Source organism: Python bivittatus, unplaced genomic scaffold, assembly GCF_059951505.1.
Source record: "Python bivittatus isolate LINGU-HERP-01145 unplaced genomic scaffold, Pbiv_v1 ctg000740_np1212, whole genome shotgun sequence".
NCBI lineage: Eukaryota > Metazoa > Chordata > Lepidosauria > Squamata > Pythonidae > Python > Python bivittatus.
This window is the reverse complement of record NW_028277106.1, coordinates 43,218-70,116: the sequence shown is the minus strand read 5'-3', so window position 1 is coordinate 70,116 and position 26,899 is coordinate 43,218. Positions and strand designations below refer to the sequence as shown.

The 26,899-nt window shown below is 48.6% G+C and overlaps 1 protein-coding gene across 2 annotated transcripts in view; it reads right to left on the bottom strand.

Moving 5' to 3' along the window:
• Positions 1-485: 485 nt before the first annotated feature.
• LOC112543131 (CD209 antigen-like protein C) overlaps positions 486-26,899 on the bottom strand; it is a 37,707-nt gene continuing 11,293 nt past the window's right edge. Inside the window, exons 4-8 of one of the 2 annotated variants that reach the window (XM_088128784.1) lie at positions 16,315-16,413; positions 15,307-15,393; positions 7,506-7,657; positions 6,080-6,195; positions 486-869 (exon numbers count right to left, since the gene is read on the bottom strand). In XM_088128784.1, coding sequence (XP_087984910.1) covers positions 710-869; positions 6,080-6,195; positions 7,506-7,657; positions 15,307-15,393; positions 16,315-16,413 — 614 coding nt within the window. In that variant the 3' untranslated portion in view covers positions 486-709. The remainder of the gene's footprint in view (positions 870-6,079; positions 6,196-7,505; positions 7,658-15,306; positions 15,394-16,314; positions 16,414-26,899) is intronic. The other variant, XM_088128786.1, reaches the window with a different exon arrangement.

Genomic DNA, 26,899 nt, shown 5'->3' with positions numbered 1-26,899 from the left:
ACTAAAGCAGGAAGGTGCTGTTTCTCTGAAGCAGTGTCAATGTTATGGAACAGCCTCCCAGTGGATATTAACCTAGTCCCCTCTTTGTGAGCATTTCTGAAATTGTTGAAGATGGAGCTGTTTGGGAGAGACTTCCCCTGATATTAAATCATCTTTAATTCTCAATTTTACTGCTTTTATTTTTGTCCTTTTGTTTAGTACTGTTTTTATTGCTGTTGTTGAGCCTCTTACATGGTTTGATATGTTAAAACACTGTGGGTGTTGTAAAATGTTTTATTATATTCTATGTAAGCCACATACAAAGGCTTACTGATGGTGGCAGGGTAGAGATATGATGAATAAATAAACCGAACCTCTATATTGACCTTGATGGCAAATCGTAGGATGATGGATGGGATGCACACGGCTTCTGGGTGGCTTTAAGTGGTCGATGGCTGTAGGTTGCCCATCTCTGAACTAAATAGAATGAATATAGGAAAGACAGGTTCTTTTTTCATTTTTTACTAACCCTTTAAGTTGCCTAATAAGACAGTGTTTTAACAAAAGCAGGACTGAGAGGGTACTTGAAAGTTGATGGCAAAGCCCTGAGTTCTTTCATGCCTCCACACTAACTGATTGGGGCAACTATTTTTAAGAGGCAGGTTCACTGATTGACTTCTTTGTTTTCTGATTTCATCAAATAGAGTTTTCTGCATCATTGAGCAAAGAGCTAGGTCATCCATTTTTTTTCAGGAATCTGCTTGCAAATGCCCCTTGCACGTGCAGCACAATCTTCATTAGCCCAACACTTTAAAGTAGTGTTACATTCACTGAACATTTTTACACATAGGTTAGGAGGGTTTTTCTTTGGATATCCAGCAGACCAGTATCTGAAAAGAAGAAACAATAGCCATCAGTCTGCCACAGAAAATTAGTATCTTTTACAAACTTAGGATAAAGGAGTAAAATCTTTTCCCTCTTCACCCTCTTCCCTCACCTCAGTGGAAGTTTGCACTGTTGATATTGCAGAGAAATAGATTTGAGTGTCATCAGAATTCTGGTGATACATCTCCAGGTGCATCTCTAAAGACCAATAGATCCATTATGTCCACCCAATGCAGCTTTAAAATATGGACCATGGTATCCTTCTTGGCTGCTTCAAGAGTTGGGGCTTGGGGAGAATTTTGGAATGGTTTCATCAGCAGGTGGCTCAGTTGGTGGTGATAGGGGAGAAGAAGTCAGGCTGATGGCTACTCATTCGTGGGGCACAGCAGTGTTTGGCCCTCTCCCCATAATTATCCATCTGCAAGAAGTTATTGGGGAAGGTCCTTCATCAGTTTAGGGTTCAGTATCATCACAATGCTAAAGATAACTGAATTTTACATCACCATCCCAGGTCAAGGGGGTGATGCTGTGGAAATCTTGTGTCTGGAAACTGCTAGGATCTAGATGGAACAAAACACCCCAAAATTGAACCCAAGCAAGATGGAGTTGCCTTTGTCTACTGAGGTTCCCAATCATCTCACATGTTGTTTTCCAAGATGGAAGCACTGTTACTTAGGGAGCAGATCTATGATGTAGAGGGAAGAAGAAATGGCCTTGAAGGACAGGTGAAAGAGCCTCTCCCAAGGCAACAGTCAGATAAGAAGTGTAACAGTATATCAGAAAGACCTGGAGATATGGGGGGAAGAGATGCTGCCTAAGGAACAGTCAGATAAGAGAGGACAGAAGGACCCTCCCTCCCTTTTTGGGCTATAAAGGTGATGGCAGGAGGATTGTACTTTCAGACTTGCAAGATTCTGTTAATGTAGCCTTACAATAAAGTAGAATTAGCTCATTTGGTCATGTTTCCTGTCCTGGGAAGGCTGACAGAGGAGCCTGATCCCAGGCCAAGAATGTAACATGAGTAAACCTCTGAGACAAGCCCCTCTCTAGTTCACACAAAAGTAAGGGTACAGAGGGGGGAATGCATTCACACTGGCAAGATTCTGCCACTGGTTTCCTAGTTTAGTCTACCTTGAAGGGCTTAAACAGGGGTCCTCCTAGACTTGAGGCTATTGCTAGATGGGCTGTTTGCTACCAATGGCCCTATTTGGAAGGCAAAGACTTTGAAACAGAAACTCAGGGCCACATCACCACACCATGGAATGTGAGCATCTATGTAGAGATGCCTTAGAAGAATGCTTGGAAGCTACAATGGGTGCAAACTATGGTGGCCCACTTCCTAGCAGGGGTTAACTGCTATAAACATTTTACGTCTGTCCTAAAGGTATTGCATTGGTTGCCAATATGCTTCTGAATGTAATTCAGAGTGTTAATTTAAACTGCACTAGACTGAGTAGCAAGCAACCAAGAAGCAATTAGCATGTTTCCAAAGGAAAGATCCATTTTAGGGCAAGCAATCAAGAGAAAGCAGGGATTAGATGCCAGAGGAGCACCGCCAAGGGAAGGATCTGGAACATGATGTTTTATAGCCAGAGTTTCTGGCTTTGCCTAAGTAGAGGGGTTAATGTGCCCCCGCCCCTGTCAAGAAGTCATCTCCACCCCTTGGCTTCTTCAGCCCTCTCCCAAGGTCAGGCTGCTCCTCACTGTAGGAAGAAGCGGCTACTTGCCCTGAGTCTGACCCTTTCCTCACAGTTGATTGAAGGCCTGCTGCCTCCTGAACTGAGTGTCCACAAGCTTCTCCTGTTCAGCCGCTGAATCAGAGGGGTCCATAACTGATGTTAGTGGCCTTCCAGAGAGTGGTAAGAGCTGAGCTCCTTGGAGGGCCTTTTGGAGTGGAATTTTCACAAGCGGTAGCTCTGAGAATGCAGCTGTTTCTGTTAGTGAAATATCTTTAATATGGCAGGTAATGATTGCATAAGAGGCTTGTTGTGGACTTTGTTAATACCAATTGTTTCATGCTGTTATTTACTGCAGATGTTTTATTTATAGTTACTGTGGATTTTTGTTACATTATCTTTTAAGTTGTATTGTGAATGCTCATGTTTTATGTTACACTGTGGAAGTTGCATATAGCAGGTTGAAGGGCCTGGCAGAAGAAAAGCAGCTGGGTCTGTGCCAAGATCATGTGTGTGTGTGTTTTAGGAGAGGCAGATGACTCAGCACAAGACAGAAAGGGGAAATGCAGGAAGGTACTTGTACAGTGGCACATATAAGTTCTGGAAACGGAAAATAATATAAAAAGAGCCAGGAAAAGCAAATTGACAGAGGGGGGTATATTGCAAATGCTGAAAGACATGCTGCTGGAGAGGACATTGCCTGGTTAATGTGGAGTAGAGTGGAGTGGAGGAACAACCCAGTTTGCTAAATCCAGAGATTTCAGCCCTGAGACAAGGAGGAAGACCGGGGAGAAAACCCTAGAGAGAGTTGTGAAGATGTGGAAAGACCAGGAGCTTGTGTTAAAGGAGATTCAAATCCTGGATGGTGGAGCTTTAAGATTTAAAGGCTTTGTTTGGCATCAAGACAGCCAGAACACTCCCAGACATTCTATTATCCACTGTGGAGATAAGGAGGGAAAGAGAATTGAGAGAGAGATGGATATTTCTTTTATAATGCCTGAGGAAGCAGCAGACATGGGAAGACGTTCAAGCAGAGGAAGTACCATGGCAAGAGAAGCCCCTGCATGGGATGAGGTGGTTGACATTGGGAAATCCTATCAGTGGCTGGAAAGGGCTGGACTAAAAGACAGCACCGAGGCACTCATCATAGCAGCACAAGAATAGGCACTGAGCACCAGATCCATAGAAGCAGGGGTCTACCACACTAGGTAGGACCCAAGGGGCAGACTGTGCAGAGAGGCCTCAGAGGCACTCCAACCCATAGTGGCAGGGTGAAAGATGCAAGCAGGAACAGCACACACTGAACAGCACCACCAAGTATGTAGCTGGCATTCTGTACAGGAACATCTGCACAGTGTATGGCTAGACCCTTCCAAGTCCAGATGGGAGACTCCACAGAAGGTCATGGAGAAAAAAAGGCCTAAGATCCTGTGGGACTTCCAGATCCAGACAGACAGGCAAGTACTGGCCAATCAACCAGACATTGTGGTTGTTGACAAGGAACAGAAGAGAGCGGTGGGGATAGACGTAGCGGTGCCAAGTGACAGCAGCATCAGGAAGAAGGAGTTTGAGAAGCTGGAGAAGGACCAGGGCCTGAAGGAGGAACTAGAGAGGATGTGGAAAATAAAGGCCAAAGGGGTCTCAGCGGCAGTAGGACCATTTGGGGTTGTGACTCCTAAGTGGGAGAGTGGCTCCAACAGATCCCAGGAACAACATCAGAGTTCTCTGTGCAGAAGAGCGCAGAGCTAGGAACATCTAAGATTCTGTGCAGAACCCAGAGAGCCAATGAAGACAGAGGCGCTAGATGGACAGCCACAAAAAGGACCAGCAGTGGAGTGCACAGACCCATTGCAGGTGACAGTTCGAGATCACACAGGACTCGTGCCACTCTGCATAACCACTTCCTTGCAAGTGCCCATTCTCCTGGGAATAGAGGGGCTGCAGTCACATGATCCAGATATAGATTGGGCACAGAGGCACTTACATTCCCATCCCCCAAATGCCAGCAACACCAATTACAAGCACTGCAAGTTTCCCCTCCCACCCCGATGCAGCACAAGGGAGCAACTACCTTGCCAGAAAAACACTCAGTCTTTGCAAGTGTATTTGCATTTTTCATTATTATTATAAAGTTAAATTAAAAAAAAACAGCTGGAGGAAGTCAGACTGGGGAGAAACGATGTAAGCAAATGATGCAAAGACTTCAAGATCATGTTTTTACCCCAAACTAGCGCTAAATATGCTTTTTTGAAATCCACGTGGTTCTCGCTTCTTTGCCAGCTACGTGAGGCTGGGTGCCAAGGAAGGAAGAAACCCTAATTGGGGCAGAGCTTGGAGAATCAAAAGGGAAATGTGAATTTAGATGAGACTATGTTTAAACACTGTATGCTTTGGATTGAAATAAGCTGATTCCTTCTTTGCATCCTTTAAATGTTGTTCTATCTGAACAACGTGTGTCTCTAGATGTGTTTTCCTCCCTGTAAAAAAACTGCGAGGTAAAGTCCAAAGGATCCAGGAGGTACAGAGAATGAACCAATGATATAATAACTTAGACTGGACAAGGCTTATGGATGGATCCAGTCTTTGGGATTCAGTAGGATCTTGCTCTGACATCAACTTTGGTGACCATCTTGGCTCGGAAGCAGATTAATCCTGGGGCAAGGGCTGGTCTGTTGGCTTGTCTTTCAAGTGGTACAGTGGTACCTCGGGATACGAACGCCTCTACTAACGAACTTTTCGGGTTACGACCAGCTCCGGCCGCAAAAATTTACCTCGATGTGCAAACTCCGCCTCGGGGTACGGTCATTTTTCCGCCCTGACATGTGGTCCGCGGCCATTTTTCCGGCCGCTACACATGGTCCACGGCCATTTTTCCACCCCTGACACGTGGTCCATGGCCGTTTTTCCACCCCTGATGCATGCTGCGTGGCCATTTTTCTGCCCCGCCACAGGCTGCGCGGCCATTTTTCTGCCCCGCCTCAGGCTGCGCGGCCGTTTTTCCGCCCCTGACGCGTGGTCCGCAGACGCCAGAACAGATTAACAGTAATTACATTGAACCTTATGGGAAAATTTCCTTCGCGTTGTGACCATTTCGGGATGCGACCAGAGTCACAGAATGAATTAAATTTGTAACCCGAGGTACCACTGTAGATGGCAACAGGAAGCACCATGCCAAAAATGCACCTGAAAGTTTCACCTAGACATTCACCAGGATTAGGACTCAGTCACTGGAACTGGGAAAACTCCATCAGTCCCTAAGACACTTTCCGAAAGTCAAATTGCATACTGGAATGGTGATTTTGTGCATGCAAAGAACTTCCAGGGAAGAAAAACAAAAGAATTATAGAAAGTTTTTAAGCTTTATTCCACTAGCAGCATCTGCAGCAAACTGTAATGACCCCAAAACAATGACACAAGTGCAGTGACATTATCCTACAAGTGCCAATATTATATATTTGGGTCTTCACATTGCAGCAACTGCCTCCTCTCTCAGAGTTGATGCTAGGCTACAGAGAAATACACTTGGATTAGACACTTACCCAACAGTAAAAGCTAAGTCATCATCAGCCCATTTCCATTTGTTTGTCTCTGGATGCCATCTCAGTCCAATCCAGTAGGGTCCATATTTGTCCATAAGTGCACGTTCTAAGAACTCCTGAAAAAAGAGAATCACAAATTATACAGGAAAGATTCTCACCTTGAAGACTTTCAAAAGCAGAGCCTGCACAGAAACAAAAATGGAGAAGCAGCAGCAATGCAATCCATATGGTACAATTAGAAAACAGTGGGGTGTGTCAAGTTCCTGAAGCAATGGAACAACTGGGAGGAACCAAGGAGGAGCTTGGGTGCACTCTGGATGCAATAGTAGGACCATGGAAGCCATGATCAAACCTAGTCTATGGGGCATTCCCCATTTGCACCTAACCATGGTAAAAGCCCCGTTGTTCCACCGTATCCCCAAGTCCTAGCTCTCATCTCATCCTCAGCCCAGAAGGCTCCCTCATCCCTGGCTGCCTGGCCCTAGTCTGTCCCTCTTAAACCAGCAACCACTTGCAGGGCTTCCAAGATGCACACCAGGGGACCCTGCAGTGGGGGGGAAACAGCCTCTTGGCCCACTCCAGTTGGGGAGGGCACACCCGCTCACCTTCTTCCCCTTCTCCTCCCGGCAGAAGGAGCTCCGGTCAGCTGCTCGCTGCCTCTGTGTTTGGGGCTTCCAGGAGGGAGGAGTCCCACAACACTGGCGGCTAGCAGGAAAGGCCAGCCCTCTCAAAACTGGCAGCTGTCCACAGCTCCTCAACAGCCGCACAGTAGCCTTGTTTGCAGCGCTGACTGAGCCTCTTTGAAAACTGGGCCCAACTGTGGGCTTTCAAAAGGGCTGTACCTTGGAAAAGCTGAAATCAGGCTGGTGGGTCCCCAAGGCCAACAAATTGCTGTGAGCTGCCGGGTTCTGGGGAGAGCCAGGCTCTGCCGCACCATCCCACCGTTGCGCCAAAAAGGTCCCTGGCAGGTTGCAGGGAGCTGCCAAGCTTTGAGGGGGCAGGTGGAGTTTTGAAAGAGCCTGGAATCCCCACTCAAAATGAGCCCGCTGTGCTGCTCCTCAGCCGCCATGCAGACTTGCTGAGTTTTGGTGGTGGTGCCCTCCTGCTTTGATCCCCAAGTCAAGCCATGGGTCCAAGCCTGCCATTCTCGCCCACCCACCCAAGACCCATTTGAGCCTCTCTTGCATCCCTGACAAGCATGAGGACAGCTTTCAACCAAGCGGCTTGCTTTGCACATTCTCCAGAGACAATCGATGCAGGAGAGGGATCAGTCACGGGCACAGCTGATTTTAGGGTGGGACCCCTTTCCACCAAATCAAGAACAGGCTGACAGCAGTGATAGACCAAAAGCCAAAGGGAACAACACAAAACTCAGACAACAACAAAATCAATTTCATCAGCAGAGGGACAAGGGTAGTATGCTTACCTCCTCTGCTTGACTTCCAATGGAAATAATATGAGCTTTAAATTTTTTGCATTCGTATAGCATGCTAAAAAAAGTTAGTTCTTCATAACTTAAGAAATAAAGATGGTCTTTAAAAGCCGTCCAGTCATGATTTAATTTGTAATGAAGGTCAGCTTTGAGCCAGATCATCATTTTGACATGGGGGGAGAAAACAGAAAAGAAAGAAAATTTAGAAGAAGCACAATTAGGTTAACAATTTCACCAGAATTACAACAACTTTTAAGGAGAAAAGCACATAAGACAATAACCAAGCTTTCAAAGTGTTTCCTCCAGTGATTGGCATCTTTTACCATCCCTGAGCAAAAGTTTCATACATTTTATATATTACATATATGTATGGAAGTTTTGCTCAGGAATCTATCTATCTATCTATCTATCTATCTATCTATCTATCTATCTATCTATCTATCTATCTATCTATCTATCTATCACAAACGAATATAAAGTTAGAAAAAGGAAGAAATCAAACAGAGAGCTAAAAGTGCAAGAAAGGAAAAAATAAAAGGAAAGTAGGAAAGAAAGAAAGAAAGAAAGACTCAGAGAAATGGCTTCTGATCTTTACAACAGTTATAAGTGCAATTATAAGTTTACCTCTTACTCTATGGTTACAAAATATTTCTCTTATTTCTATAACCTATTCTGTCTAATCATCAAATCCATTAAGCAGTTCATGTTTTTCTGTTTCACACAAAACGTCTATAATGTGTTTCCCATAAGCAATAAATGTAGATATTGTCTTTTCTCTGATGAAAGAAGTCAGTTTCGCCATCTCTGCAAGTTCCATCATCTTCACCAACCATTCCTTCATTCTGGGTAGTGCCGAATCTTACAATAATCTCATACAGTTGTCATGTACAAAAGCAAACTGCCATGACTTTTTTCCAACTGTTTGCCCATCAGTCCCTCCCCCCCCCAACAACCCCTTTAGTTTCAATTGCATATTAATCTTTAAAATCCTCTGAATCAGTGTATGTATTTGGATCCAAATTTTTCCAGCCTTTTTACATGTCCACCAAAGATGACAAAATGTCCTTCTTGTTCTTCACATTTCCAACATAAATTTGAAGGGTATTTATACATTCTAGGCAATTTCTCTGGTGACGTATACCAACAGTACATCATCTTATAAAAAGTCTCCTTACAATTAAAACAGAATGTAAATTTCAATCCCTTCAGCCACACATTTCCCCATTATTCCATCTCTATATTATAACCAAAAATTTTAGCCCATGTTATCATGCATTCTTTCACTTGTTCTTCTTCTGTTTCAAATTCCAATAAACGTTTATACACTTCAGCAAGAGCTCTTCTTTCTGGTCCTCGAGACTATTCCTGAGCCCATCACAACAGGGCAACTTCTTGAAAGAGTGAAAGGAATTCTCTTCCAAAGGGCCAGAAACGCATGGGCAAGGGTAAGTCTGAAAAAAAGACAGTGGGTGGAAAGATGACGGGAAGGAGGCTGTGGATGAGGGAAAGATACACGGGAGGGAATGAGTGCTAGAAAAATGAGGAGGAGGAAAGATCCTGTAGAGAGTGTATCGAAGGAACGCGCTGTTTACAAAGAATGTATTCAAAGAGAGCAAGGAATGTGAAGATTGAAACAAGCAGAGAAATCTACAGCTCTTTTGAAGGAAATACAAATGGGTTTGGAAATGGGTAAATAGGGTTCCTTAAGGAGCCTCTAGCAGAGCAAACAGAGTTAAAACCAAAAATGATAAAATGATTAGGAACGAGGTGGAAATCAACGATTTCTGGAAGGTGTATGAAGAAACGTCCATCTGGAGTATAAAAATGCCCCTCTGCGTCCCTGCTGAAATTCAGCCACTCAGGAGTGTCAGACTAAGGCACACGAAAGATAGGAGGAACAAAAAGAGCATGGGGTGTTTGTGTGTGACAATCCGGAAGGTGTATTTTTGAGATCTGCATGAGTAAAATAGCAATACATGAAAGAGTAGAATTGAAATAAATCTTGTAACTGTTAGTATCCCAGAAAACATGAAAGAAGCCGAAGTCATAAATGCTGTGAGCATCTTGGAAAAGACGAAGTCTGCAGATGTGGACAGCATAAAGGAGAACTGTTAAAATATCCATTTGGTTTGCTTCTGGAGTGGCTGTGCAGCTTGTTTAATAAGTATGCGAAAATTACATCTGCGCCTGGCAACTGGAAAAATGCCATTCCTGATCCCTGTGCAAAGAGAGAGGTATCAAGAGCGAAGGGGGAAACAGGTAGCAAAGCTGCCCAGAGTTTGTTCGAAGCTGGCCGGTTGAGAAATGTGGTCAACTGATAACTTAAAAAGTTGGAAATGAAGCATGTGTGAGAATGAAAAAGAAAGCTATGAAATGGCTCAACACTGAGGAAGCAAGAATCTGCGGTATTCCTTGGTTCAGCAATGCACTGAGAGATAAACTATGAGGAAGCTTAGTTAGAGCTTAGAAGTCAGAGGGACATTTTATTTTATATTTTATTTTATTTTATTATTTTATTTATTATCAAACTTGTATGCTGCCCATCTCCCCCAATGGGTGACTCTGGGTGGCTCACAATAATAAAAAAGGGGAAAAAAACACGAGTCCCTCCAACAATGGGGTAAAATCTATAAATAATTAAAAAGAAACATATATTAAAAATGTCCTAAGAACCTCGTATAATATTTTTAGCCCTAAAAACTTGCAAGATGCTGGGGGGGGGGGCAAACCCATCACCCCACCAGCCATCTCCACAGGTGCGCACCCCCCTCCGGCCCCCAGGCCTGGCAGAGCCAGGATTTGATCCCTTTCCTGAAGGCCATGAGGGAGGGGGCACACCGGACCTCAGAAGGCAGGACCTTCCATAGGGCGGGAGCTGCAGCAGAAAAGGCCCTCTGCCTAGACCCCACCAATCGAAATTCCGTGACCGGTGGGGTCTGCAACCTGCCCCTTCTGTGGACTTAATGGGGTGGGCTGAAATGACTGGGGTGAGGCAGTTCCTCAGATAACCTGGTCCTGTGCCATGAAGGGCTTTAAAGGTAATGACCAACACCTTGAATTGGACCCGGAAGCAGACTGGTAACTAATGCAGCTCACGCAACAGTGGTGTTATACGTGCTCTCCTAAGGGCATTGAGAACTGTCCACGCTGCCACATTCTGCACCAGCTGTAGCTTCCGGATACTCGGTAGCCCCATGTAGAGCGTGTTACAGTAGTCCAACCCGGAGGTGACCAGGGCATGAGTGACCGTGCGGAGGGCCTCCTGATCCAGGAAGGGGTGTAACTGCCGCACTACACGAAGTCGTGCAAAGGCCCTCCTAGCCACGATTGCCACCTGCTCTTCGAGCAGGAGTCGTGAGTCCAGGAGAACCCCAAGATTACGCACCGTGTCTGTCTGGGGTAGTGCGACCCGATCAAGAACCAAAGATGACAAGCTCCTAGATCTTGAGGCTCCCTGAATCCGCAGCCACTCCGTCTTACCGGGGTTCAGTCGAAACCTGTTGTCCCCCATCCAGGCCCCCATAGCCTCCAGGCACCGCAAGAGGACAGTCACAGTGTCACCTAAGGCACCTGGGATGGAGATGTATAATTGGGTATCATCAGCATACTGATGATACCTCACCCCATGGTGCCGGATGATCTCACCCAGCGGTTTCATGTAGATGTTAAATAGGAGCGGTGAAAGCACTGACCCCTGCGGCACCCCACAAAGGAGGGGCCGGGGGCTGGACCTCTCGCTCCCTATCAACACCGATTGGGTTTGGCCTTGGAGAAAGGAGCTGAACCAGCACAACACTGTGCCACCCAGCCCCACTGTGCCACCCAGCCCCAACCCCAAAGGATACCATGGTCGATGGTATCGAAAGCCGCTGAGAGGTCAAGAAGCTCAAGGATGGATGCACTCCCCCCATCCCACTCTCGCCAGAGATCATCTAAAAGTGTGACCAATGCTGTTTCTGTCCCATAACTGGGCCTGAATCCTGACTATAGGGGTCCAGATAATCCGTTTCCTCCAGGATCCTCTGAAGCTGCCGCGCGACCATCTTTTCCACCACCTTCCCTAAAAACCGAGGTGGGAGACTGGACAAAAATTGTCCAGAAGGGTAGGGTCTAGCAACGGTTTCTTGAGGAGTGGGCAGACCAGAGCCTCTTTGAAAGGCTTCGGAAACACCCCCTCCTGCAAGGATGAATTAACCACCGCCAGAACCCACCCTAAGGTCACCTCCTTGGTAGCTTTAACTAACCAGGAGGGACAAGGATCTAAACCACAGGTAGTCACACTGACAGCCCCGGGGGCATTTCCACTTCCACTTCCACTTCCTGTCCACTTCCTCAGGGGCAACAAGATCAAACTGTTCCCAGATAACTGGGCAAGAACGCTCCGTGGGCAACTCCCCTGGACCTACTCCACACTTGGCTTCCAACTGAGAACGGATCTGAGCGATTTTATCCAACAGGTGTTCAGCAAATTCCTCTGCACGACCCTGCAAGTAGTCCTCTGCCCCCCCTTTCCCCAGGAGGGCCCGAGTGACCCTAAACAGGGCTGCAGGGTGACACTCTGAGGATGCAATAAGAGCGGAGAAATGTTGACGTTTCGCCGCCCTTACCGCCACTAGGTAGGCCTTAATAGCAGCTCTAACCCGTGTTCGGTCAGATTCATCCTTAGTTTTCTGCCAGCAGCGCTCTAGACGTCTCTTAGTCCTTTTCAGCTCCCTCAACTCTTCCGTTAACCACGGGGAGCGCCGGGGGTGATGGGCCAAGAGAGGACGCACAGGCGCGATCCTGTCCAAGACCCCAGCTGCCTCCTTGTTCCAGGCTGCGGCCAGAGCTTCCGCTGAGCCATGTAGCAAGGCCCCAGGAACAACCCCCAGATCCCCTTGGAACCCGTGCGGGTCCATCAGTCGCAGGGGGCGGACCGTTCAAGTAGGTCCCACCTCCCTGCAGAGGGGCGCAGCATAGGAGAATCCCACCGCCACCAGGGAGTGATCTGACCATGACAGGGGGGATAATATAAAATCTCCCACCAGATCACGCTGCCACTGCTCCGACAAGAAAACCATGTCTGGAGTGTGACCACTGACCCACAGATGACCTGGAATAGGCCCATGGCTGCCATGGTGGCCATGAACTCCCAAGCCGCCTCCGAGGCCAACCCCAGGGACGGCAGATTAAAGTCCCCCAAGACCATAAGTCTGGGGAACTCCATGCCAACCCCGAGATGGCCTCCAGCAGCTCAGGCAGGGAGGCTGCTATGCAGCAGGGAGGCTGGTACACTAGCAACACTCCCAACTGATCCCGTGTGCCCAACCTCAAAAACAGGGTCTCGCATCCAGCCTCTTGTGAAGCAGGACCCCTGAAGGCCAATATGGATTCCCTGATGACCACTGCCACTCCCCCTCCCCTGCCCGTGCATTGCAGGGGATAAGGGGGTGAATTGCACAGAAGATCACAGAGTCGTTGCAAAGAACTCGAGGGACTGGTAGGGGTTAAATCCAAGCTCTTCTTACACGGAAATCAAGGTTTTAGTTCTTCTACCATTTTCTCCCACCCATCCGGTGCAACAGGCTTGAAACTGCTCTCTTTGGGGTGAGGACGATTTCAACCTGTCCCTTTATGTTAATGAACTGTCTGGTTTCAGGCTGTTTGCTTTTGACCCAACGAGGTGTTGCTCTGACAAGTATGACGAGTGGTGTTGCTTTAACCTACATTCAGCTATATTTCCTTTCCTTTTCTTACGTTATGTAATTGCCTTGGTTTATTTTTTCTCACTGCTTTTCTGCACTCTGCCTGACGCTGCTTGCCCGGAAAAGGAACAGCATGATGGGACTCCGGATGTATATTTCATTTATTTATTTATTTAGAGGATTCGCATAGCCACCCATCTCACAGACACATGACTCTGGGCGAGGTAGAACACAACAACAGTTGAAAACCCCATAACCATCTAAAATCAATCAAAATAGATAAAATAAACAGAAAAGTAAACAGGTAAACAGATAGAACCCAAGAAAACAGAACAACCTTTCATATTTAATAATTGTATTTTATACTGTACTATTTATGTTTTTATTGGTTTTAAACGGTTTGGTTGTGAACCGCCCAGAGTCCCTCCTTGTGGGGCAGTTGGGCGGTGATATAAGTTTGATTTATAAATAAATAGATAACCCCTCACTTAATCTCATACAGCCATGTTGCAGGCTGTCTCTGGGTTCCCCAATGCTGGTGAAAAAAATATCTTTTCAGGGCCTTCCAAAAGGCTAACAGAGAGGGGCCTAACCTCACCTTGGGAGGAATAATGTTCCAGAGGGTGGGGGCCGCAGCAGAAAAGGCAAGCCTCCGAGTCCCGCCAGATGGAGCTCCTTTGGAGATGGGACTCGTATCATATCTCTCCTGCCTGACCTGGTGGGGCAAGAAGATGTAAACGGGAAGAGGCAGTCCCTCAAATAACCTGGTCCCGTTCCATGTAGGGCTTTAAAGGTCAAAACCAGAACCTTGAATTGCACCCAGAAGCAAAGTGGGAACCAATGCAGCTCACATAACAGAGGTATTAATGTGTGCCCTCCTAGGGGCACACATAACTGTCCACGCAGTTGCAGTTTGCACCAGCTGAAGCTTCCAGATGCTCCTCAAGGGTAGCCCCATGTAGACTACATTGCAGTAATCCATTTTGCAGGTAACCAGACCTTGAGTGACTGTGAGCAGAGCCTCCCGATCCAGGAAGAGGTGGAACAGGCGCACAATGTAGAGCTGTACAAAGACCCTCCTAGCCATGACTTCCGCCTTCTCTTTAGCAGGAGGTGTAAGTCTAGAAGAACCCCCAGATTGTGTGCCGGGTATGTCTGGGGAAGGTCCACCCCACCCATCCCCATGAGTGGCTCACCCCAGTCTCCTTCCATAACTTCCCATACCCATCACCACCATCACTTGCCCCTGGTCTCCCCAAGACCTCTACAACCCCACCCTACATCCTACGGCTCCTGAAACAGGGGATCCCAACCTATCAACACACATCCCAAAGGGGCAGAGAAACTGAGTCCCCAGGTGACTTTAGCCTACGCTCTCAGTGCCTCAGGGTTATTCTGAGATCCCCCCACCCACAATCCACAATCAATGCTTCCCACACCAGCTGCTTTCACCAGGCTGGCTAAGGGTAGCCTACAATCACAAAGACTACAACAACCACCCCAATTTCGCACCCCCCCATCTCTCACCCAGGAGGGCAGACAATTCTTACTGGGGGAAAGACCCCCACCATTCAAAACCTTACTTCACCAACCATCCGTCCACCAGGTGGCAGCTGCACCATAGATTTAATTGGCCCTAAAATGGTTGCCCTGCTGCCCTTTCCCAACTCTGGTCACGGAGAAGGAGACAAGATGGCTTCCCTAGAAGAGTGTCCATGGCAGAATCCAGGAGTTCTTCAAGTCCCAGGCTGACTTCAGAGATTGCAAGCCACAATTCAGGCTGTCTATCTCTGGCATAGGCCTTGCAGGCATCAAGCCACCACCGTTCCCAATGCCATCATTCCTGCCACTGCTGCCACCACCAACACATCTCAACAGGATGCACACTGGCCGGACAATCTCAACAGGCAAAAAGCTCCTCTCACTGTCAGCACTGCCCGGACCCCCACCAATGGCCTCCAGCACCATTGTATGTGTGATTGTCCACCTTGAATCCCCTGGGCTTGGAGGATTGGGCTGTTGTTCATGGCTTACTGGATCTTTTCTGGAGAACTCTTTGTCACTGTGATGTCACCTGAGAGTCCTATCTAAAAAATCTGTGAGAAACTTACCAATCTCAGCTTCAAGTTCATTAATCTTTGTAGCCCATGGAATCAACTCTGTTGCTAACTTTTCAGCTTCCAGGATCACTTGAGTATCTGAAACATATATAGCATGTACACCTATTTAGATCTGAAGCTGCCTTCTAAGTCTATCAAGAGTCCACTTCCTAGCATCCTTTCATACACCAGCACGAAACAATCCTCTGAAGTTATCTGCAGACCTACGCAGCTAGGAAGAGTCTTTCTTCCCTCTTCCCAGTGAGGACACTGGCAGCAAGATGTTACAAGGCCACTGGAGGCAAGTATCACTAAAGCATAGAGAACCATGGTAAGATTGGCCTTTCAGAATGATGACCTAAACCTTGTGTCTTGTGGACTGGCATCTTGGTGGAGAGGCTGGGTGGCTAGCAGGTTTCTGCAGAAAAGATGCCTTCTAAATGACATGTGAACTGCTAGGATGTGAGTCTGTGAGTAGTGAGAAAGCAAATAAAAGAATGAACGAATGAACAGATCACCTTTCCTGTTCACCACTGGCTTGGGCTCCATCCCACTGGCTCCCTCATACTTTGATTAGATTCTGGTTCCTGACACCATTCCCTCTGGCCCCCAACCATTAAAAGATCCAATCCAAATTAATTACTGTCTGGAAGGAGAAGGACATTTTAACAGCTCCTGATGCTTCTGCAACACCAATTTGGAGCTGACTTGGAAAAGAATTCAAGCCTTCTTCAGCTCACCTCTTCTTTAAACCAGACTTGAGTGTCCCCTTGAGGACACTGTGACAAAGCCTAGACAGCCTTTCTCACATCGAATTTTGATAGCTTCTTGATTTTTTTCCCTATAATTTTTTCTCCTTCTTAGTTTGGGTTGACATCACCCTGAGCCCGAAGGTGTATAAGCAGCAGATGGATGCTAAATGCTTCTTCCATTCTGCTGTAACCCACCAATCTAGCTAGAAGGTGGCAGCCTTGGGGACAGGAATACCTTTGCACATTCAGAGTGGAACTCATTACTTACCATTAAGCAAAGCAAATTTTTTGTCCTTTGAAATCAGAAATCTCCGCATATGCGAGACTGCAGTCCGAAGTGGTGCTCGTTTTGCCTTTTCATTAAGACCTAAAGCAGGTTTATTACCACATAATAAGTTGGATAAACACATAATAAGTTGGATCTGTCTATGACAACACCTTGAAAAACAGGCACACCCAAGGAAAATATACCTTGTCAGAACTGCTTGAATAGCCATAAATTCCATGTGGCTATGGAAGGTGTATAATTTGAGACAAGATGTCACAAAATTACAAATGATCCAGAGAGACAGACAAAGTCACCACTCGCTCTTCCGCTTGGATGCGAATGCAATTGATGGTGAATTCAGCAGAATAGTCTATCTTAAGGGAAGGTGATGGCTGCCATGAGCGTCAACAATGGAGGCAAGAGAAGGCAAATGGCAAAATGCCCCTGGGGACTTCAGGATACAAACCCCATCCCTTTCAGAGTTTCTTGCTGGTACCACATGCACGTTTGTAAGAGTGGAGTCATCATGATGAAATATTAGCTTGTGACAGATACCCTTGTTGGTGCCTCTTCCCCTGAACATTTAAACTGAAGATCAGTCATTCCCCAAAGCCATAGGAGCTTCATCCATCTTCATGATCTACTCCTAGCGACACAGGATGAAATTAGGAACCATCGAGTTGGGCCAGATCCCTGGGGATTGGGGACTGTATGGACAAATGCCCTCCTTATCAAACCTATCAACTATCCTTGGTGACAAACAGGAGCATTTTCAAACCTTTCATGGCCAGCGCAGCTGAGTTTCTGCTTTCTGATCACCACCTCAAGAGAACAATCAGTTTAGATGTCACTAAGAACAATGGCTTGCTTCTTCCTCCAGCAAACAGTACTCTGAGTAACTGCCTGCAAGACCAAAATTCAAAGGTATCTAACTCCTCTCTCTTTCTCAACTCCAGCTTTCACTGCCGTACAGTGTCTCATTTGATTTAAATATCCAGATTTGCCTCTTGTCAAAAAGACATCTGTGTCCTTCAATGATCCTTTATTGGCTCGGATTAATCTACCTTCATCTAAGAAAACAAAACTGTGCCTTTCCTTCTTTACCATCAACCACAGGCTCACTAAACAGGAATGTTGGCGTTACCTTTGTATTTTTAGTATTTACTTAGCATTTACCATCAATCCACATTTTTCCTTTTCTATTTATCTTTCATAACGCACTGCTCTAATTCTTAGAAAGAAAACCACACGGAGGTACAAGATAAAGCAATGGTTAATATAGTGCTGGATGATGGGACCCTCAGGTGGGATGGCATTCAGCACTCTACTGAGGAAGAGCTGAAGATCTTTAAGGGGACTTATGGTCTTTATGAAAGATAAAATAGATTAAAGCCTTCCAGACACCGATGTTGCCATGCAGGAAAAGCAAACCCAAAGCTGCAAAGACACAAGTACAGAGGGAATGTAAGAAGTGTGAATGTGGGAAAGCTTAACACAATGAAAGATGAAACAAATGACTACAGATTGACATCAGAGGCATCAGCAAGTTGAAATGGCCTAGAACTGGACACTTTTCATCAGAAAACCACATCACCTACCACTCAGAAGATGAAAAACTAAGAAGGAATGGCATTGCCTTCATAATCAGGAAGGATGTAACAAAGAAATACTTGGATACAGTTTGATCGGTGACTGAACAATATCAGACTTTGTAGAGCACCCTTCAATAGGGTGGTTATCCAAATTCATGCTCCAAACAATCAGGCAAAAGAAGAGGAAGTTGATGAGTATTAAAGTCAAGTTTAGATCCCCTTCATGGATCAGTGCCGTGTCATGGCGAAGGGGCTTGCATAACTCAATGAAGCCATGAGCTATGCTATGCAGGGCCACCCAAGACGGACAGGTCATGAGAAAGAGTTCTGACCAAATGTGGTCCACTGGAGAAGGAAATGGCACCCCACTCCAGTATCCTTGCCAAGAAAACCCCATGGACAATGTTAAAAGGCTAAAAGATATGATGCCGGAAGATGAGCCCCTCAGGTCGAAAGGTGTCCAATATGCTACTGGGGAAGAGCAGAGGGCATTTCCAAGTAGCTCCAGAAAGAGTGAAGCGGCTGGGCCAAAGCCGAAAGGACGTTCAGCTGTGGATGTATCTGGAAGCGAAAAGAAGGTCCGATGCTGTAAAGAGCAATATTGTATAGGTACCTGGAATGTAAGATCTATGAACCAAGGCAAGCTGGATGTGGTCAAACATGAGATGACAAGATTGAACATCGACATCTTGGGAATCAGCGAACTGAAATGGACGGGAATGGGTGAATTTAATTCGGGTGACCATTATATCTACTACTGTGGGCAAGAAACCCTTAGAAGAAATGGAGTAGCCCTCGTAGACAATCAGAGAATGGGAAAGGCAGAGATGGGGTACAACCTCAAAACGACAGAATGGTCTCAGTGCGAATCCAAGGCAAACCATTCAACATCACAGTAATCCAAGTCTATGCCCCAACCACTGATGCCAAAGAGGCTGAAGTTGACGATGAAGACCTACAGCACCTTCTAGAACTAGCACCAAAAAAAAAAAGATGTCCTTTTCATCATAGGGGATTGGAATGGTAAAGTAGGAAGTCAAGAAATAATCGGAATAACAGGCATGTTTGGCCTTGGAGTCCAAAATGAAGCAGGGCAAAGGCTAATAGAGTTTTGTCAAGAGAACAAGCTGGTCATAGCAAACACTCTTTTCCAAGAACACAAGAGATGACTCTACACAAGGACATCCCCAGATGGTCAACACTCAAACCAGATTGATTATATACTTTGCAGCCAAAGATGGAGAAGCTCTATACAGTTAGTAAAAACAAGACCAGGAGCTGACTGTGGCTCAGATCATGAGCTTCTTATTGGAAAATATAGGTTTAAATTGAAGAATGTTGGGAAAACCACTAGACCACTCAGGTATGACTTACATCATATTCCTTGTGAGTACACAGTGAAGGTGATGAATAGATTTAGAGGATTAGAGTTGGTAGACAGAGTGCCTGAAGAACTATGGACGGAGGTCCGTAACATTGTACAGGAGGCAGCAACTAAAACCATCCCAAAGAAAAAGAAATGCAAGAAAGCAAAATGGCTATCTGATGAGGCTTTACAAATAGCTATGGAAAGAAGGAATGCGAAAAGCAAGGGTGAAAGGGAAAGATATAAGCAACTGAATGCAGATTTCCAGAGAATAGCAAGGAGAGATAAGAATTAAACGAACAATGCAAAGAAATTGAGGAAAACAATAGAATGGGGAAGACTAGAGATCTCTTCAAGAAAATTGGAGATATCAAGGGAACATTTTGTGCAAAGATGGGCATGGTAAAGGACAAAAAAGGCAGGGACCTAACAGAAGCAGAAGAGATTAAGAAGAGGTGGCAAGAATACACAGAAGAACTATACAAGAAAGATCTTAATGTCCCTGATGTCCACTCTGGTGTGGTCACTGACCTTGAGCCAGACGTCCTAGAGAGCGAAGTCAAGTCGGCCTTAGGAAGCATTACTAACAACAAAGCTAGCGGAGATGACAGTATTCCAACTGAGCTATTTAAAATACTAAAAGATGATGCTGTTAAAGTGCTGCATTCAATATGCCAGCAAGTTTGGAAAATGCAACAGTGGCCATGGGATTGGAAAAGGTCAGTTTACGTTCCAATTCCAAAGAAGGGCAACGCCAAAGAATGCTCAAACTATCGCACAATTGCACTCATTTCACATGCTAGCAAAGTTATGCTCAAAAATCTACAAGCTAGGCTTTAGGAGTACGTGAACCGAGAACTACCGGATGTACAAGCTGGGTTTCGAAGAGGCAGAGGAGCTAGAGATCAGATTGCCAACATTCACTGGATCATGGAGAAAGCACAAGAGTTCCAGAAAAGTATCTACTTCATTGCTTCATTGACTATGCAATAGCCTTTGATTGTTGGATCACAACAAACTGTGGCAAATTCTTAAAGAGATGGGGGTACCAGACCACCTTACCTGCCTCCTGAGAAATCTGTATGCGGGCCATGAAGCAGCAGTTTGAACCACTCATGGAACAACCGATTGGTTCAAAATAGGTAAAGGAGTACAACAAGGCTGTATACTGTCACCCTGCTTATTTAACCTATATGCAGAGTACATCATGAGAAATGCCAGGCTGGAAGAATCATAAGCCAGAATTAAGATTTTAGGGAGAATCATCAACAACCTCAGATATGCAGACGATACCACCCTATGGCAGAAAGTGAAGAAGAACTAAAGAGCCTCTTGATGAGGGTGAAAGAGGAGAGTGCAAAAGCTGGCTTGAAACTCAACATTAAAAAAACTAAGATCATGGCATCTGAACCCATCAATTCTTGCCAAATAGAAGGGGTAGAAATGGAAGCAGTAACAGACTTCATTTATTTGGGCTCCAAGATCACCGCAGACGGAGACTGCAGCCATGAAATTAAAAGACGCTTGCTCCTTGGGAGGAAAGCTATAGCAAGCCTAGATAGCATATTAAAAAGCAGAGACGTCACCTTGCCGACAAAGATCCGCATAGTCAAAGCTATGGTTTTCCCAGTAGTAATGTATGGCTGTGAGAGCTGGACCATAAAGAAGGCTGAGCACCGAAGAATTGATGCCTTTGAACTGTGGTGCTGGAGAAGACTCTTAAGAGTCCCCTGGACTGCTAGGAAGTCAAACCAGTCAATCTTAAAGGAAATCAACCCTGACTGCTCATTGGAAGGATTGATAATGAAGCTCAAGCTCAGATACTTTGGTCACCTAATGCGAAGAGAGGACTCTTTGGAAAAGACCCTGATGCTGGGAAAGATTGAAGGCCAAAGGAGAAGAGGACGGCAGAGGATGAGATGGTTAGATAGCATCCCTGAAGCAATGAGCATGAAACTGAGCCAACTCAGGGAGGCAGTGAAGGACAGGAAGGCCTGGCGCAATATGATTCATGGGGTCACAAAGAGTTTGACACGACTTAACGACTGAATAACAAAGTCAAGTTCAATCTGAAATTGGCAGAACATGCAAACAAGATGTGCTACTTGTGGTTGAAGACTGTAATGCTAAAGTTGGAAATATTAAAGAGAAAAACATAGTTGGACTATGACCTGGGAAACACAAATGAAGCAGGAGAAAAACTTAACATTTTCCAGCAATCGAACAATTTTATCATTGCTAACATAGTCTTCAAACAACCAAAATGATGCCTCTGTACATGGACATCAGCAGAAGGAGCACACTGAAATCTAACTGACCATATCCTTGGCACAAAGAGATAGAAGAGCCCAGTTATAACAGCAAAGACATGGCCAGGGGAACTGTGACAAATCACAAATTGCTGCACGACCAACCAAGACTTTGGGGAAGATATTCAGAGGCTAGGAAGCATCTATTTACAAAGATCAGAGCTGTAAAGGCAATAGTTTTCCCTGTGACAATGTATGGAAGCAAAAATTGTAGAAGCTGGGCAGAAAGAGTATTGATGCTGTTGAACCTTGGGATTGAGGATAGTGTCTTCAAGACAGAATAGAGAAGCATATTTTTTAAATCTTTTTTTTATTAAACTTTTTTATTCTTAAAAAACAATCTTATCAAACATCGAACAGCGAGTCAAAGCGGGTTACAAATACAAATGTGCATAGTCATATTATCATATTACCAATATATCCAAGTATATGCAGTGGGTGTCAGGTTCGGTCAGCACGGGGCTTCAGGGAAGCACGGGGCTTCAGGGAAGCTCGCAGCCAGACCACGCGGAATCCACCGGCGGTAGCTAGCGGGGAAAAGAGGAACCGAAAGCGCCGCTAATTAACGGGCCACCTGCGCCCAGCCAAACCGGAAAACCGCAGCGGAAGCTTTTAACTATAAACTGATAACGGCGCGAGCCAGCAATGAACGGGGCCGCAGGCAGCGAAAAAAGATTGCAACGCAGCACAGAACCCGCGGGCTTGCACGTAACGGGGAGGAACCAACCCAGCCGGAGGGGGACTGGCAATCAAGGACAATAGACCCTGACCGATCCTGCCATCATGAACAATCAAGGGGGATTATTGGGGGCCCATAATCCGCAGCTGCAACGTGATCGCGGGGCGGGAAAAAAGCGCGGGAAGGGGGGAATATAACAAGTGATGCAATTGTACCAAGCCAGTCCTGGCTTTGCTTGTGACTACTACGTTATGCATGAGTAAACCTTCTTTGTGAACCACACGTGTCACGAGAGTTTCTCTGTCGAACGGGGCAAACCTTACATAAAGCCAGGACTCACCGTTAGCGCTACCCGGTACCACCGAGGAGTGTTTCCTTTTCCAATACAGGCATGACCAGCAACGAGGAATCCGTGGGTCAGCTGGAGCACGAGGAACCCAGGCTCGAGGAGTTGCGGTCGGAGCCACTCGGGAGCGACGGGACAGCGGCCAGGACCGGGCGCCCTCCAGCCGAGTGGTGGTCGATGGGCGTGAACCAAGGGCCAGACGGTTCAGGCGTCACGATGACCCGAGGTTCAGGATCCCGGAACCGCGAGTGGGACGAGAAGTTCGCCCGACTAGAGGAGAGAGTCGAGCGGCGCCTAGACGCCATGGAGGCGATGCTCCAGACCCTGCTACAGAGAGTGGGACCACCTGCGGTGAGCGAGGGGGCGAGCAACAGGGGTGGCGGTCCGGCACCTCAGCCGGCACCGCCCACGACGCCCCGGTCGGTGGACCGACGGGCGACAGACGCCCTGAGACTTCGAGGTATCACTGGGAAGTTCTCAGGGGACCCTGAACAGCTGCCGCACTTTTTGACGCACGTTAGGGGGTTCATGCAGAGGGGTGGTCACCTATTCGCTAGGGACGAGGATAGAGTATCCTACGTGGCCGAGCTGCTAGATGGTCAAGCAGCTAGCTGGGTGATCGGACTATACGATGCCAACGCGGCGGAACTACGGAGTTTCCCGGACTTCATGCAGGCGCTCCGGGACAGATTCGAGGACACATTGAGTGCCAAGCGGGCAGAGGACGACATCCTGCAGTTCAGACAGCGGGGCAAGTCGGTATCAGAGTACGCCCTGGAGTTCCGGAGATTGGCAGAGAAGCTCACGGACTGGCCGGAGTCCCTGAGGGTGAAGTATTTTAAGAGGGGGCTCAATCCAGAGATCCTGGAGCGGGCACTGGGGCGGGATGACCCGTCCACAGTGAAAGATTGGATCTGGCTGGCCGGAACGGCGGAATCGGCGTGGCGGCAGATCCAACAGAGCGCGAGGCGACGGGACCAGACGAGGGACCAGCCGAGGGAGAGAACCCCCGAGGAAAGGCGGAGCAGTCGGCGGCAGTCCACCGGGGTGCGAGAGGCGACCAGAGCCCTGAACCTGTGCTTCCGGTGCGGAGGCAGAGGCCACCGAGCGGCGCAGTGCCCGACGGAGCGGGAAGGAGCCCCACCACGGCCTGAAGTCAAGCCCCCGCGTGCGACCGGGAAAAGGGCCGGCGACCGACCGTGGAAGGGGGCAGTGGCGGCGGTGACCGAGGAAGGACGCGGGGGGTGGTCGACCCCGGAGACGGCGTCCTCCGGAGAGGACTCGGAGCCGGCGGGAAACGAGGTGCGCTCGCACTGAACGGCGTCCCAGTGCGAGCAGAGGAGTCGAGGCGCGCGGACCCAATAGGAGATGAGGACTGCCCTCCGTTCCGGGTGAGAATACACATCCGGGGGGTGAGATCCGGAGGGGAGGCACAGCTGCGGGCGCTACTGGACTCAGGCTGCACCCACTGCTTGATGCACCCAGCTGTGGTCTCAGGGCTCGGACTACAGCTGAGGCGCCTCCGGGAGCCCATTGCATTCAGCCAGCTAGACGGCACGCTGGCAGGGGGGGGGCAGCTCAGTATTACACCGAGCCGGTCCAGATGACGATCGGGAGTCACCGGGAAGAACTGAGATTTGTGGTGGTCCCGGTGGCCGACTACACGGTGGTACTCGGCTTGGCGTGGCTACGACGACGGAACCCACGGGTCGACAGGCCGGCGAAGTGCGAGAGCCGAGGGGACCGAGCCATGGAGACGGGTGCGGCCGCAACCACAGACGGGCAAGTGGAGGGTCCGGGATACCGGGAGACGGGGCGAGAGCAGACGGAGCCTGAGACCCAGCCGGCAGCAGCAGCAGCAGCAGCAGCGCCGGGACCCCAGAGACCCGCAACGATCCCGAGGTGTGGGGAGGCAGCGGCGACTGGCGAGACAACCGCAAAGAGAGAGGCCGGGCCCGGGGAACCCACGACGGGCGGCGGAATCCCGAGGCAGTATCGAGACCTGGCGGCAGCGTTCGGGGAGAAGGAGTCCGACCAGCTCCCACCACACCGGCCCAGTGATTGCGCCATCGAGTTAGAGCCAGGGGCGACCCTGCCTAAGCCGAAAATGTACTCCCTGTCAAGGAGAGAAATGGGGGCTCTGCAGGAGTTCATAGACAAGAACCTGGCGCGGGGGTTCATCCAACCCGCGAAGTCGCCATTAGCGGCCCCGGTACTATTCCGGGAGAAGAAGGATGGCTCGCTTCGAATGTGCGTGGACTACCGGGGGCTGAACGCAATCAGCACGGAGTACAAATACCCCCTCCCCCTGATGAAGGACTTGATGTCGCATCTGTCTAAGGGGAGGGTGTTCACAAAACTGGACTTGCGCGAAGCTTACTTCAGAGTCAGGATCCGCGCAAAAGATGAGTGGAAGACGGCGTTCAACATGCCGCTCGGAAGCTACCAGTTTTCCGTGATGCCGTTCGGATTAAAAGGGGCCGCAGGGGTATTTATGCAGCTAATAAATGAGGTGCTGCACGACCTACTCTATCGGGGCGTCCTGGTCTACCTGGACGACATCCTCATCTACACCGAAACCCTGGCGGAGCACGTGAGCCTGGTACGCACGGTGCTCCAGAGACTGCTGAAGGCACAGCTGTACGCGAAGCTATCGAAATGCGAGTTCCATCGAGAGCAACTAGACTACCTCGGCTACCGAATATCCAGCCGGGGAATTGAGATGGACCCGGCGAAAGTGAAGGATGTCCTGGGCTGGGAAGCGCCGCGAACCCGGAGGCAACTCCAAAGCTTCCTAGGGTTTGCGAACTTCTGTAGACAGTTTATCCCGAACTTCGCCCAAATCGCCCTTCCCCTAACCGACCTGCTGAAGACCAAGGGCACTGGGAAAACCCCCAAGCCCAGCATGGCACTTGCGTGGACTGCAGAATGCCAGGGGGCATTTGAGGAGCTAAAACGGCGGTTCACAGCGGAGCCGATCCTGCGCCATCCTGACCCAGATCGGCGGTTTATAATCCAAGTAGATGCGTCAGACGTGGCAATGGGGGCAGTCCTGCTCCAGCCCAGCCCGGAGGGGGCCATCCACCCATGCGCCTACGCCTCCCGCAAATTCACCGAGATGGAGAGAAGGTGGATGGTGTGGGAGAAAGAGGCGTACGCAGTCAAGTGGGCACTGGCCACGTGGAGGCATCTACTGGAGGGGGCAGCTGAACCGTTCGAGGTGTGGACGGACCATAAGAACCTCGAGGCCCTGAAGACCCCGCGTAAGCTATCCCCCAAACAGGCGCGGTGGTCCCAGTACTTCGGGAGGTTCAGGTTCACACTAAAACACATCCCCGGGAAGCGCATCTTCCTAGCAGATGGACTGTCTCGCATGCCCCAGCACGCCAGCCTACGGGAGGAGATCGTGGACTCCATCATCCCTGCCAGCAGACTGGCTGCAAAGGCGGTGACCCGAAGCCAGACCAAGGGGGAGCGACGGGACGCGGCGCCTGAAGTAAGGCAAGGGTTCGCGGAGGCGGCGGAGCGGGACGCTTGGCTCAAGCAGAACCGAGAGGCGCTAACCTGCCAAGAGGGGTTGTGGTGGCACGAAGGAAAGCTGTACGTGCCCGAGGGTTGCCGACGGGAGGTCATGGAAAGAGCCCACGACAGCCGGAGCGCGGGGCATTACGGCTTCGTAAAGACGCTCCACTTAATCCGGCGGCAATTTTGGTGGCCCACGCTCCGTAAGGACGTGGAGGCGTACTCGGGGGGTTGCCCAGTGTGCGCGACGGCGAAAGGGGCCAAAGGCAAACCTAGAGGGCTACTCCAGTCGGTAGCGGAACCCGACGGCCCATGGCAAGAGGTCGCCATGGACTTCATAGTAGAGCTCCCGGAGAGTAAGGGGAAGACCGCCATTTGGGTGGTTACGGACTTATTCTCTAAACAAGCGCACTTTGTAGCGTGCCGGCGAGTCCCCACGGCAGAGGGGTTAGCAAGACTGTTCGTGCAACATGTTTACCGGCTCCACGGCGCGCCCCGACGGGTCGTCAGCGATCGGGGCGGCAACTTCATCGCGCGGTTCTGGAGGGAGTTCCTGAAGCGGGTGGGGACGAAACAAGCCCTTTCTTCCGCAGCGCATCCGCAGATGGACGGAGCCACGGAACGCCTGAACGGGGGGCTTGAACAGTACCTGCGCTGCTACGTGGGGCACCAACAGGACGATTGGGCAGAGCTACTACCATTTGTGGAAGTGGCATACAACAACGCCGTCCACAAGAGTACCGGGTTCTCTCCGTTCAAAGTAGCCACCGG